Source organism: Coregonus lavaretus, assembly GCF_964263955.1.
Source record: "Coregonus lavaretus genome assembly, contig: HAP1_SCAFFOLD_154, whole genome shotgun sequence".
Lineage (NCBI taxonomy): Eukaryota > Metazoa > Chordata > Actinopteri > Salmoniformes > Salmonidae > Coregonus > Coregonus lavaretus.
Window position 1 is genome coordinate 573,201 of NW_028160661.1, and position 12,681 is coordinate 585,881.

Sequence of the window (12,681 nt, forward strand, 5' to 3'; positions counted from 1 at the left end):
TCAGGAAAATGTCTGGCAGTGGGATTAGAGGTCAGGGGTTAGAGGTCAAACTCACCTGTTCAGGAAAATGTCTGGCAGTGGGATTAGAGGTCAGGGGTTAGAGATTAAACTCACCTGTTCAGGAACATGTCTGGCAGTGGGATTATAGGTCAGGGGTTAGAGATTAAACTCACCTGTTCAGGAAAATGTCTGGCAGTGGGATTAGAGGTCAGGGGTTAGAGATTAAACTCACCTGTTCAGGAAAATGTCTGGCAGTGGGATTAGAGGTCAGGGGTTAGAGATTAAACTCACCTGTTCAGGAAAATGTCTGGCAGTGGGATTAGAGGTCAGGGGTTAGAGATTAAACTCACCTGTTCAGGAAAATGTCTGGCAGTGGGATTAGAGGTCAGGGGTTAGAGATTAAACTCATCTGTTCAGGAAAATGTCTGGCAGTGGAATTAGAGGTCAGGGGTTAGCGGTCAAACTCACCTGTTCAGGAACATGTCTGGCAGTGGGATTAGAGGTCAGGGGTTAGAGATTAAACTCACCTGTTCAGGAAAATGTCTGGCAGTGGAATTAGAGGTCAGGGGTTAGCGGTCAAACTCACCTGTTCAGGAAAATGTCTGGCAGTGGGATTAGAGGCTAGGGGTTAGAGATTAAACTCACCTGTTCAGGAAAATGTCTGGCAGTGGGATTAGAGGTCAGGGGTTAGCGGTCAAACTCACCTGTTCAGGAAAATGTCTGGCAGTGGGATTAGAGGTCAGGGGTTAGAGATTAAACTCTCATGTTCAGGAAAATGTCTGGCAGTGGGATTAGAGGCTAGGGGTTAGAGATTAAACTCACCTGTTCAGGAAAATGTCTGGCAGTGGGATTAGAGGTCAGGGGTTAGAGGTCAAACTCACCTGTTCAGGAAAATGTCTGGCAGTGGGATTAGAGGTCAGGGGTTATAGATTAAACTCACCTGTTCAGGAAAATGTCTGGCAGTGGGATTAGAGGTCAGGGGTTAGAGATTAAACTCACCTGTTCAGGAAAATGTCTGGCAGTGGGATTAGAGGTCAGGGGTTAGAGATTAAACTCTCATGTTCAGGAAAATGTCTGGCAGTGGGATTAGAGGTCAGGGGTTAGAGATTAAACTCACCTGTTCAGGAAAATGTCTGGCAGTGGGATTAGAGGCTAGGGGTTAGAGATTAAACCCACCTGTTCAGGAAAATGTCTGGCAGTGGGATTAGAGGTCGGGGGTTAGAGATTAAACTCACCTGTTCAGGAAAATGTCTGGCAGTGGGATTAGAGGTCAGGGGTTAGAGATTAAACTCACCTGTTCAGGAACATGTCTGACAGTGGGATTAGAGGTCAGGGGTTAGAGATTAAACTCTCATGTTCAGGAAAATGTCTGGAAGTGGGAATAGAGGTCAGGGGTTAGAGATTAAACTCACCTGTTCAGGAAAATGTCTGGCAGTGGGATTAGAGGTCAGGGGTTAGAGATTAAACTCACCTGTTCAGGAAAATGTCTGGCAGTGGGATTAGAGGCTAGGGGTTAGAGATTAAACCCACCTGTTCAGGAAAATGTCTGGCAGTGGGATTAGAGGTCGGGGGTTAGAGATTAAACTCACCTGTTCAGGAAAATGTCTGGCAGTGGGATTAGAGGTCAGGGGTTAGAGATTAAACTCACCTGTTCAGGAACATGTCTGGCAGTGGGATTAGAGGTCAGGGGTTAGAGATTAAACTCTCATGTTCAGGAAAATGTCTGGCAGTGGGAATAGAGGTCAGGGGTTAGAGATTAAACTCACCTGTTCAGGAAAATGTCTGGCAGTGGGATTAGAGGTCAGGGGTTAGAGGTCAAACTCACCTGTTCAGGAAAATGTCTGGCAGTGGGATTAGAGGCTAGGGGTTAGAGATTAAACTCACCTGTTCAGGAAAATGTCTGGCAGTGGGATTAGAGGCTAGGGGTTAGAGATTAAACTCACCTGTTCAGGAAAATGTCTGGCAGTGGGATTAGAGGCTAGGGGTTAGCGGTCAAACTCACCTGTTCAGGAAAATGTCTGGCAGTGGGATTAGAGGTCGGGGGTTAGAGATTAAACTCACCTGTTCAGGAAAATGTCTGGCAGTGGGATTAGAGGTCAGGGGTTAGAGATTAAACTCACCTGTTCAGGAAAATGTCTGGCAGTGGGATTAGAGGTCAGGGGTTAGAGATTAAACTCACCTGTTCTGGAAAATGTCTGGCAGTGAGATTAGAGGTCAGGGATTAGAGATTAAACTCACCTGTTCAGGAAAATGTCTGGCAGTGAGATTAGAGGTCAGGGATTAGAGGTCAAACTCACCTGTTCAGGAAAATGTCTGGCAGTGGGATTAGAGGTCGGGGGTTAGAGATTAAACTCACCTGTTCAGGGACATGTCTGGCAGTGGGATTAGAGGTCAGGGGTTAGAGATTAAACCCACCTGTTCAGGAAAATGTCTGGCAGTGGGATTAGAGGCTAGGGGTTAGAGATTAAACTCACCTGTTCAGGAAAATGTCTGGCAGTGGGATTAGAGGTCGGGGGTTAGAGATTAAACTCACCTGTTCAGGAAAATGTCTGGCAGTGGGATTAGAGGCTAGGGGTTAGAGATTAAACTCACCTGTTCAGGAAAATGTCTGGCAGTGGGATTAGAGGTCAGGGGTTAGAGATTAAACTCACCTGTTCAGGAAAATGTCTGGCAGTGGAATTAGAGGTCAGGGGTTAGAGATTAAACTCACCTGTTCAGGAAAATGTCTGGCAGTGGGATTAGAGGTCGGGGGTTAGAGATTAAACTCACCTGTTCAGGAAAATGTCTGGCAGTGGGATTAGAGGCTAGGGGTTAGAGATTAAACTCACCTGTTCAGGAAAATGTCTGGCAGTGGGATTAGAGGTCAGGGGTTAGAGATTAAACTCACCTGTTCAGGAAAATGTCTGGCAGTGGAATTAGAGGTCAGGGGTTAGAGATTAAACTCACCTGTTCAGGAAAATGTCTGGCAGTGGGATTAGAGGTCAGGGGTTAGAGATTAAACTCACCTGTTCAGGAAAATGTCTGGCAGTGGGATTAGAGGTCAGGGGTTAGAGATTAAACTCACCTGTTCAGGAAAATGTCTGGCAGTGGGATTAGAGGCTAGGGGTTAGAGATTAAACTCACCTGTTCAGGAAAATGTCTGGCAGTGGGATTATAGGTCAGGGGTTAGAGATTAAACTCACCTGTTCAGGAAAATGTCTGGCAGTGGGATTATAGGTCAGGGGTTAGAGGTTAAAGATCAGACTCACCTGTCCAGGAAGATGTCGGGCAGTGGGGGGTAAGTTGTCATATCGGGAACGCGGTTGTGGACGATCACCATGACGAAGGAGGTAAATCCGAAGACCAGCATGACGTAAACAGAGCTGACTACTGTCTTCCACAGCTCCGGGTCCAGACGCCCTAGAACGCACTTCCTGTCCCCAGTGGAGTGAATGTGGCACCTGTCTTCTTCTAACTCTGTCCCTGACCGGGGTCGCGACCCCGACCATGACCCTGAGACCCCACAGTCCATCTGACGACGCGCTGCCCTGTTACACACATGTTCCCCTCCGTTACACCACCTGTCGGCCCTGTGATCACCCCAGTCATCCCCGTGACAGGCCCTGTCCCTCCCAGCAGCAGCCCCTAATCCCCCTAACCCTATCTCCATTAACCCTATTCCCATCTCCTCCAGCTGATCTTGGTTCTGTCTTTGGAGCCTCCGCAGGGCCAGGGCCAGCCTCTTGATGTCCCCCAGCACAGTGAGGCCCAGAGGGGGTTCACGTAGGTCAGCCTCCCCTAGAGTCAGCAGGCTGAGGCCATCCACACGGTGTTTAGAACACAGCAGCTCCACATACTGCCCAAACCCCTCCTGCTTCAGCCAGCCAGACACCTGCTTACTGCTCCAAGTACTAACACTACTCTGAGACACCGCCATAGCATACCTCCCTCTGAGAGAGAGAGAGGGAGAGAGAGAGAGAGAGAGAGAGAGCATTAATACAGGGGTAACACAAAGGCAATGTCAATGTAACAACAGGCCTGATTTGTTCTGGGAAGACAGCATTAAGTCACAGAAGCCAGTCAGAGCACAGATCGACCACATTCAGTATATACTCATCATTGGCTTAGACCACCAGCTCCATTCAAACTAGACAGTATCAGACACTGAGACACTGAAAAACAGCTGCTATCTCAAGGCCATCAGACTGTTAAATAATCACCACCAGCCCGCCTCCGCCCAGTACCCTGCCCTGAACTTAGTCACTGTCACTAGCCGGCTACCACCCAGTACCCTGCCCTGAACTTAGTCACTGTCACTAGCCGGCTACCACCCAGTACCCTGCCCTGAACTTAGTCACTGTCACTAGCCGGCTACCACCCAGTACCCTGCCCTGAACTTAGTCACTGTCACTAGCCGGCTACCACCCGGTACCCTGCCCTGAACTTAGTCACTGTCACTAGCCGGCCTCCAACCAGTACCCTGCCCTGAACTTAGTCACTGTCACTAGCCGGCTACCACCCGGTACCCTGCCCTGAACTTAGTCACTGTCACTAGCCGGCTACCACCCGGTACCCTGCCCTGAACTTAGTCACTGTCTCTAGCCGGCTACCACCCAGTACCCTGCCCTGAACTTAGTCACTGTCACTAGCCGGCTACCACCCGGTACCCTGCCCTGAACTTAGTCACTGTCACTAGCCGGCTACCACCCGGTACCCTGCCCTGAACTTAGTCACTGTCTCTAGCCGGCTACCACCCAGTACCCTGCCCTGAACTTAGTCACTGTCACTAGCCGGCTACCACCCGGTACCCTGCCCTGAACTTAGTCACTGTCACTAGCCGGCTACCACCCAGTACCCTGCCCTGAACTTAGTCACTGTCACTAGCCGGCTACCACCCAGTACCCTGCCCTGAACTTAGTCACTGTCACTAGCCGGCTACCACCCGGTTACTCTACCATAAACCTTTAGAGGCTGCTGCCCAATGTACATAGCATGGAACACTGGTCACTTTAATAATGTTTAAATAATGTTTAGATTTTGTTTGACCCATTTCATATGTATATACTGTATTTTAGTCAAGTCCTATCCTATTCAACTATTGCTGTACATATTCTATTCTATCCTACGTATTCTACAGATGTCCTATATATTCTATCCACAAACTGTCCATAATGTCTACACATTCCATCACATATTCAGTGGGGAGAACAAGTATTTGATACACTGCCGATTTTGCAGGTTTCCCTACTTACAAAGCATGTAGAGGTCTGTAATTTTTATCATAGGGGCTATCTTCTATGGGCTATCTTCTGTAAATCCCCCTACCTTGTCACAACACAACTGATTGGCTGAAACACATTAAGAAGGAAAGAAATTCCACAAATGAACCTTTAACAAGGCACATCTGTTAATTGAAATGCATTCCAGGTGACTACCTCATGAAGCTGGTTGAGAGAATGCCAAGAGAGTGCAAAGATGTCATCAAGGCAAAGGGTGGCTATTTGAAGAATCTCAAATATAAAATATATTTTCATTTGTTTAACACTTTTTTGGTTACTACATGATTCCATATAAGTTATTTCATAGTTTTGATGTCTTCACTATTATTCTACAATGTAGAAAATAGTAAAAATAAAGAAAAACCCTTGAATGAGTAGGTGTGTCCAAACCTTTGACTGGTAGTGTATATATACATATACAGTGGGGAGAACAAGTTTTTGATACACTGCCGATTTTGCAGGTTTTCCTACTTACAAAGCATTTAGAGGTCTGTAATTTTTATCATAGGTACACTTGAAGGTCAGTCAATCCAGACATGAAGGTCAGTCAATCCGGAAAATTTCAAGAACTTTGAAAGTTTCTTCAAGTGCAGTCGCAAAAAACATCAAGCGCTATGATGAAACTGGCTCTCATGAGGACCGCCACAGGAATGGAAGACCCAGAGTTACCTCTGCTGCAGAGGATACATTTATTAGAGTTACCAGCCTCAGAAATTGCAGCCCAAATAAATGCTTCACAGAGTTCAAGTCACAGACACATCTCAACATCAACTGTTCAGAGGAGACTGTGTGAATCAGGCCTTCATGGACGAATTGCTGCAAAGAAACCATTACTAAGTGACACCAATAAGAAGAAGAGACCTACTTGGGCCAAGAAACACGAGCAATGGAAATTAGACCGGTGGAAATTTGTCCTTTGGTATGGAGTCCAAATTGGAGATTTTTAGTTCCAACCGCCGTGACTTTGTGAGACGCGGTGTGGGTGAATGGATGATCTCTGCATGTGTAGTTCCCACCGTAAAGCATGGAGGAGGAGGTGTTATGGTGTGGGGGTGCTTTGCTGGTGACGCTGTCTGTGATTTATTTAACCAGCATGGCTACCACAGTATTCTGCAGCGATACGCCATTCCATCTGGTTTGATTATCATTTGTTTTTCAACAGGACAATGACCCAACACACCTCCAGGCTGTGTAAAGGCTATTTTGCCAAGAAGGAGAGTGATGGAGTGCTGCATCAGATGACCTGGCCTCCACAATCCCCCGACCTCAACCCAATTGAGATGGTTTGGGATGAGTCGGACAGCAGAGTCAAGGAAAAGCAGCCAACAAGTGCTCAGCATATGTGGGAACTCCTTCAAGACTGTTGGAAAAGCATTCCAGGTGAAGCTGGTTGAGGGAATGCCAAGAGTGTGCAAAGCTGTCAAGGCAAAGGGTGGCTATTTGAAGGGTCTCAAATATAAAATATATCTTGATTTGTTTAACACTTTTTTGATTACTACATGATTCCATATGTGTTATTTCATAGTTTTGATGTATTCACTATTATTCTACAATGTAGAAAATAGTACAAATAAAGAAAAACCCTTGAATGAGTAGGTGTGTCCAAACTTTTGACTGGTACTAAATATATTTATTTTCCAGTCTCTGACATTGCTCGTCCTAATATTTGTATTTCTTAATTCCATTCTTTTACTTTTTAGATGTGTGTGTATTGTTGTGAATTGTTAGATATTACTGCACTGTTGGAGCTAGGAACACAAGCATTCCGCTACACCCACAATAACATCTGCTAAATATGTGTATGTGATCAATAACATCTGCTAAATATGTGTATGGACCAATAACATCTGTTAAATATGTGTATGGACCAATAACATCTGCTAAATATGTGTATGGACCAATAACATCTGTTAAATATGTGTATGGACCAATAACATCTGCTAAATATGTGACCAATAACATCTGTTAAATATGTATTTGGACCAATAACATCTGCTAAATATGTGACCAATAACATCTGTTAAATATGTATTTGGACCAATAACATCTGCTAAATATGTGTATGGACCAATAACATCTGTTAAATATGTGTATGGACCAATAACATCTGCTAAATATGTGTATGGACGAATAACATCTGCTAAATATGTGTATGGATCAATAACATCTGCTAAATATGTGTATGGACCAATAACATCTGCTAAATATGTGACCAATAACATCTGTTAAATATGTATTTGGACCAATAACATCTGCTAAATATGTGTATGGACCAATAACATCTGCTAAATATGTGTATGGACCAATAACATCTGTTAAATATGTGTATGGACCAATAACATCTGCTAAATATGTGACCAATAACATCTGTTAAATATGTATTTGGACCAATAACATCTGCTAAATATGTGTATGGACCAATAACATCTGTTAAATATGTATTTGGACCAATAACATCTGCTAAATATGTGTATGGATCAATAACATCTGCTAAATATGTGTATGGACCAATAACATCTGCTAAATATGTGACCAATAACATCTGTTAAATATGTATTTGGACCAATAACATCTGCTAAATATGTGTATGGACCAATAACATCTGCTAAATATGTGTATGGACCAATAACATCTGTTAAATATGTGACCAATAACATCTGTTAAATATGTGTATGTGATCAATAACATCTGTTAAATATGTGTATGGACCAATAACATCTGCTAAATATGTGTATGGATCAATAACATATGTTAAATATGTGTATGGACCAATAACATCTGTTAAATATGTGTATGGATCAATAACATCTGCTAAATATGTGTATGGACCAATAACATCTGTTAAATATGTGTATGTGATCAATAACATCTGCTAAATATGTGTATGTGATCAATAACATCTGCTAAATATCTGTATGGACCAATAACATTTGATTTGATTTGAAATGTTTCTTTAGGTCCTACAATAGCGTTGTAGTGAGGTCACACTGAGGTCCAAAACTATTAGAAAGTGACACATTTGTTTTGACTCTGTACTCTAGCACTGTGGATTTGAAATGATACAATTACTTTGAGGTTAAAGTACAGCCTGTCAGCTTTCATTTGAGGGTATTTTAATCTATATCGGGGAACCGTTTAGAAATTACAGCACTTTTTGTACATACAGATATGGCATCTTATTTCGATCATGCTTTTATTGCAGAAAGTTTTCCTCCTCAGCAGGAAAATGCAAATGGTGCCTGTTTTGCATGTTATTTTGGCATTAATACATGTCACATATCAGTTTGCAAACAATGTAATACAATTAATATATATCTTTCAGTTAATTGCCGCATACACACTTGTTCTCTTTTTTTGCTTTCTTGAGTAAGGCAGCTCCAAAATGCAGGTGTTTCAGCCTAGCTCAGTGCTTTCTGTGGTGGTGTTTCAGCCTAGCTCAGTGCTTTCTGTGGTGGTGTTTCAGCCTAGCTCAGTGCTTTTTGTGGTGGTGTTTCAGCCTAGCTCAGTGCTTTCTGTGGTGGTGTTTCAGCCTAGCTCAGTGCTTTTAGTGGTGGTGTTTCAGCCTAGCTCAGTGCTTTCTGTGGTGGTGGGGCAGCCAGCTCAGTGCTTTCTGTGGTGGTGTTTCAGCCCAGCTCAGTGCTTTCTGTGGTGGTGGGGCAGCCAGCTCAGTGCTTTCTGTGGTGGTGTTTCAGCCCAGCTCAGTGCTTTCTGTGGTGGTGTTTCAGCCCAGCTCAGTGCTTTCTGTGGTGGTGGGGCAGCCAGCTCAGTGCTTTCTGTGGTGGTGTTTCAGCCCAGCTCAGTGCTTTCTGTGGTGGTGTTTCAGCCTAGCTCAGTGCTTTCTGTGGTGGTGTTTCAGCCTAGCTCAGTTCTTTTTGTGGTGGTGGGGCAGCCAGCTCAGTGCTTTTTGTGGTGGTGTTTCAGCCTAGCTCAGTGCTTTTTGTGGTGGTGGGGCAGCCAGCTCAGTGCTTTCTGTGGTGGTGTTTCAGCCTAGCTCAGTGCTTTCTGTGGTGGTGTTTCAGCCTAGCTCAGTGCTTTCTCTGGTGGTGTTTCAGCCTAGCTCAGTGCTTTCTGTGGTGGTGGGGCAGCCAGCTCAGTGCTTTCTGTGGTGGTGTTTCAGCCTAGCTCAGTGCTTTCTGTGGTGGTGTTTCAGCCTAGCTCAGTGCTTTCTGTGGTGGTGTTTCAGCCTAGCTCAGTGTTTTCTGTGGTGGTGTTTCAGCCTAGCTCAGTGCTTTCTGTGGTGGTGTTTCAGCCTAGCTCAGTGTTTTCTGTGGTGGTGTTTCAGCCTAGCTCAGTGCTTTCTGTGGTGTTGTTTCAGCCTAGCTCAGTGCTTTCTGTGGTGGTGTTTCAGCCTAGCTCAGAGCTTTCTGTGGTGGTGGGGCAGCCAGTGGAACATACAGAGCGTAGGGGTTGGTAATGTTCTCTTGTTGCACTGTGATTGGCTCAGTGTTCTTTCACTCATGGGGACACTACGTCACCGCCAAATCTAAGGGTTGAGCTCGAAAATTCAAGCCCCTTGGGTGAAAGTAATACTAAGTGTATGTTGTGCAGTAAGCTGTTAGTAGCCCATGTGCCTCACCCTAATAATTTGGTCCCTTTCCCCCTCATAATTCAGCCTACTGTTCTGACTTGGTGGTGCACATGTAGCCTATAGCCTGTTTTAGAGAAATGTAATCATCAACTATTGTATTACCAGTACATTACCAGCAGTTAAACTATAGAGTACATTACCATTCAGGTAAACTAGAGAGTACATTACCAGTACCTTACCAGCCATGTAAACTAGAGAGTACATTACCAGTCAGTTAAACTAGAGAGTACATTACCAGTACCTTACCAGTCAGTTAAACTAGAGAGTACATTACCAGTACATTACCAGTCAGTTAAACTAGAGAGTACATTACCAGTCAGTTAAACTAGAGAGTACATTACCAGTCAGTTAAACTAGAGAGTACATTACCAATACATTACCAGCCAGTTAAACTAGAGAGTACATTACCAGTCAGTTAAACTAGAGAGTACATTACCAGTCAGTTAAACTAGAGAGTACATTACCAGTACATTACCAGTCAGTTAAACTAGAGAGTACATTACCAGTCAGTTAAACTAGAGAGTACATTACCAGTCAGTTAAACTAGAGAGTACATTACCAATACATTACCAGCCAGTTAAACTAGAGAGTACATTACCAGTACATTACCAGTCAGTTAAACTAGAGAGTACATTACCAGTCAGTTAAACTAGAGAGTACATTACCAATACATTACCAGCCAGTTAAACTATAGAGTACATTACCAATACATTACCAATCAGTTAAACTAGAGAGTACATTACCAGCCAGTTAAACTAGAGAGTACATTACCAGTCAGTTAAACTAGAGAGTACATTACCAGCCAGTTAAACTAGAGAGTACATTACCAGTCAGTTAAACTAGAGAGTACATTACCAGCCAGTTAAACTAGAGAGTACATTACCAGTACATTACCAGCCAGTTAAACTAGAGAGTACATTACCAGTACATTACCAGCCAGGTAAACTAGAGAGTACATTACCAGTACATTACCAGCCAGGTAAACTAGAGAGTACATTACCAGCCAGTTAAACTAGAGAGTACATTACCAGCCAGTTAAACTAGAGAGTACATTACCAGTACATTACCAGCCAGTTAAACTAGAGAGTACATTACCAGTACATTACCAGCCAGGTAAACTAGAGAGTACATTACCAGCCAGTTAAACTAGAGAGTACATTACCAGTACATTACCAGACAGTTAAACTAGAGAGTACATTACCAGTACATTACCAGCCAGTTAAACTAGAGAGTACATTACCAATACATTACCAGCCAGTTAAACTAGAGAGTACAGTACCAGTACATTACCAGCCAGTTAAACTAGAGAGTACATTACCAGTACATTACCAGCCAGTTAAACGAGAGAGTACATTACCAGCCAGTTAAACTAGAGAGTACATTACCAGTACATTACCAGCCAGGTAAACTAGAGAGTACATTACCAGCCAGTTAAACTAGAGAGTCCATTACCAGCCAGGTAAACTAGAGAGTACATTACCAGTACCTTACCAGCCAGTTAAACTGTAGTACATTACCAATACATTACCAGCCATTTAAACTAGAGAGTACATTACCAATCAGTTAAACTAGAGAGTACATTACCAGTACCTTACCAGCCAGTTAAACTGTAGTACATTACCAATACATTACCAGCCAGTTAAACTATAGTACATTACCAATACATTACTCTTACCAGTACATTACCAGTCAGTTAAACTACTGAGCAAATTACCAGTACATTATCAATCAGTTAAACTAGAGAGTACATTACCAGCCAGTTAAACTAGAGTATATTACCAGTACTTTACCAGTCAGTTAAACTAGAGAGTACATTACCAGCCAGTTAAACTATAGAGTACATTACCAGTACATTATCAATCAGTTAAACTAGAGAGTACATTACCAGCCAGTTAAACTATAGAGTACATTACCAGTACATTATCAATCAGTTAAACTAGAGAGTACATTACCAGTCAGTTAAACTATAGAGTACATTAACAGTACATTACCAGCCATTTAAACTAGAGAGTACATTACCAGCCAGTTAAACTAGAGAGTACATTACCAATTGTTCCCTCTCTGTCCTCTGTGACGCCAACAGTCCTTTGCTCTCCAGCACACCCTTCCTCCTAATCCAAAGGTCTGTTGGACCTAAACAGCTGAGTAAGCTCACGTATAGAAGACAGATAGGCTGCTCTCTCCGTATCAGGACCTTTCTCCTACTGATTGGACGTATCTAGGAGATGTACTCTGATAACAATGTTGGCCACACTGATCTACCCTGATCACTGATCAAACCTCGTCAACAGAACTCAGTAGAACCACCACCTGATCAACAGCATTAGTTTAGTAAAAAAACGTGTGTGTGAGTAAGTGAGTAAATGCATGATATCATCCGTGTTTAGAAAATAAACTCAGCCTTTGACCTCCCTTGGCTCTGGTGTATACTGCAGTCAAATAGGTGGCGGTAATGAGCCATTAAAGTTGGTTGACAAACTCAATGAACACCACAGAAGAAGAAGCTTCTGACGTCAATATTGTGCGACCTAGAGTGTTATATGATGGGTAAGCAGAATCGAGGGGGTGTTGGGATGAAATAACTTCAGGTAGCTCATGAAATTCACGACTTTCAGTAATGAATGTCCAAATGAATACTGTAATTCCAGCGACGCTGCAGGCTATGTGGTGCTATTTCTGGCTAGTGTAACATCGTTAGCTACGAGATGCACACAGCAGCTAGTTAGATAGGTAGGTAACGTTATCACAAGCAGACAGACCATTTGGTCCATTATTAGGAACGATAACTTATCAAAGTAGCTAGACATATCTAGATACATATATTGTTTAAACGTG

The 12,681-nt window shown here is 43.4% G+C and overlaps 1 protein-coding gene across 1 annotated transcript in view; it reads right to left on the reverse strand.

Annotated features, from left to right (window-relative positions):
• LOC311121586 (sphingomyelin synthase-related protein 1-like) overlaps positions 1-12,105 on the reverse strand; it is a 56,199-nt gene extending 44,094 nt beyond the window's left edge. The window contains exons 1-2 of the mRNA XM_084196046.1: positions 11,894-12,105; positions 3,249-3,929 (exon numbers count right to left, since the gene is read on the reverse strand). Of these exons, the coding sequence (XP_084052172.1) occupies positions 3,249-3,916 (668 nt within the window). The 5' untranslated portion in view covers positions 3,917-3,929; positions 11,894-12,105. The remainder of the gene's footprint in view (positions 1-3,248; positions 3,930-11,893) is intronic.
• Positions 12,106-12,681: the final 576 nt, after the last annotated feature.